Source organism: Rhincodon typus, chromosome 33, assembly GCF_021869965.1.
Source record: "Rhincodon typus isolate 14 chromosome 33, sRhiTyp1.1, whole genome shotgun sequence".
NCBI lineage: Eukaryota > Metazoa > Chordata > Chondrichthyes > Orectolobiformes > Rhincodontidae > Rhincodon > Rhincodon typus.
Window position 1 is genome coordinate 21,939,625 of NC_063364.1, and position 1,653 is coordinate 21,941,277.

Below are 1,653 nucleotides of genomic sequence, written 5' to 3' on the forward strand. Positions count from 1 at the left end.
CTGTGATAGATGAGCATTGGACAACACGGCGTAAGCAGATCCACCCCCTCTCTTCACACACACACACACACACAGACACGGTGTGCCCTGCACTATGACTGTCGGTGTGCTCCTGGCTTGAGGATTAAAGTGAGGACTGTAATGGCGTTGAGGAGCTTGTCTGTGCCCTGCTGCTGTTGCTGTGTCCTGGGCTTCCTCCTGCTCGCACTCGGGGGTGAGTAGTCTCGGCTTTCCGCAAAGTTGCATTCTCTGCTTTATTTCCCCATCTTCCCCCGTCCTCCAAACACACACACACACACACAAAAACCCTCTTTTGTCTGCAGCCGCAATTTCGCCCAGTGACCTAAGGGGGCAAGTTGGCGGAACGAGGCTGAAGTGGAGAAGGGTCGGATCCCAAGAGCGTTTCTACCACCGCCCCCCCCCCCCCCCCTTGCTCCAGCGAGGAGAAGCGAAATGTTTGTTACCGCCTCTCTCTCTTTTACCCCCCCCCCCTCGTGTTTGACAGATGGAGGGTACCCGTCCGACACCATCTGCTGCTGGTTTTAAGATGGAGATACACGCACCGACACTACACACTCTCAGACCCATGGGACCATGGCTCTCCTTCCCGCTGGAATCACACCACTCCCCAACACCCCTCGAGGGCTAGGATCAAGGAAAGGGGCCGAGCGGCCCCGTAAGCAGCGCCTGCAGACTCGGGAGTGGGCTGGGTGATTTTTTTTAACTTGGGAGGGAGGATCCCAAAGGGATTCAGGGGAGAAAAAAACAACCCATACAATTTGCTGTGGAATGGGCAGCATCCCCTCGGGGGGGTCAGTGAAACCCACCAGAAAGTCTTTGTTTACTCGCTGGTGGTTGTTGGACCCAGGGAGAGCTCAGTTTCTGCTTCGATCTGGTACAAAAATGTAGGGTTGAGTAGGCGCCTGTGATTGGAGCTGGGCGGAAAGTTGTTTAATGTGGAGGGAGGGTTTTTTTTGGCTCAGGATGTGGCTGCGGTGGGAGAGGCAGCGTGTGTGTGTAAACAAGGAGGCAGCTCCTCGCCCCTCAGCGTGGCTAAACACAGCAAGCAGCCGCTATAAGGGGCTTGTATTCGGAATGAGAACATAGTCTGTCTCCCACCACACACCCCCTTGCAATACCCCCCCTCCCCCCTTCACCTCTTCTGCCAAATTGTACCGGAATAGCTTTGTTTCACATTTTCTTTTTCCCAAAAAAAATCTGAACACACAGTTCATTCCAACAGTAACGCCCCCTTCAACCTGCTTTTAAGTTTTTTTATGTTAAAAAAATGTAAAGTTGTTATGGATACATGTTTAGTTTAAATCCTCGGTTCAGCAACAGCAACATTAGAAGTCTTGCCATTTCTGCATCTTGGTTGAACTTATTTCATTCAGAGAAAGCAAGAACTGCAGATGCTAAAAAATCAACTTCATTTGCCCCGGGTTGGACTGGTTTTCTGGTCCCGGGCTGCTCCACACTCTGTGGCCGTTTGCAGAAGTTGAAGGAGGTCCCGAAGGATTTAGAATCGGGAGCTGGAGGCGGGGAGGAATTCATCAGGAGATGGGGGGAAGGGGGCGGGATGGCGTGGTGGTAGGAGATGGGGTCAGGAATACGGGAGGGGGAGGTGGGGGTCAGGAATACGGGAGGGGGAGG

General features: G+C 53.1%; 1 protein-coding gene across 1 annotated transcript in view; it reads left to right on the plus strand.

The window, feature by feature from the left end:
- Nucleotides 1–594: 594 nt before the first annotated feature.
- LOC109935511 (immunoglobulin superfamily DCC subclass member 3) overlaps nucleotides 595–1,653 on the plus strand; it is an 80,166-nt gene continuing 79,107 nt past the window's right edge. Inside the window, exon 1 of the mRNA XM_048615738.1 lies at nucleotides 595–676. Within this exon, the coding sequence (XP_048471695.1) occupies nucleotides 595–676 (82 nt within the window). The remainder of the gene's footprint in view (nucleotides 677–1,653) is intronic.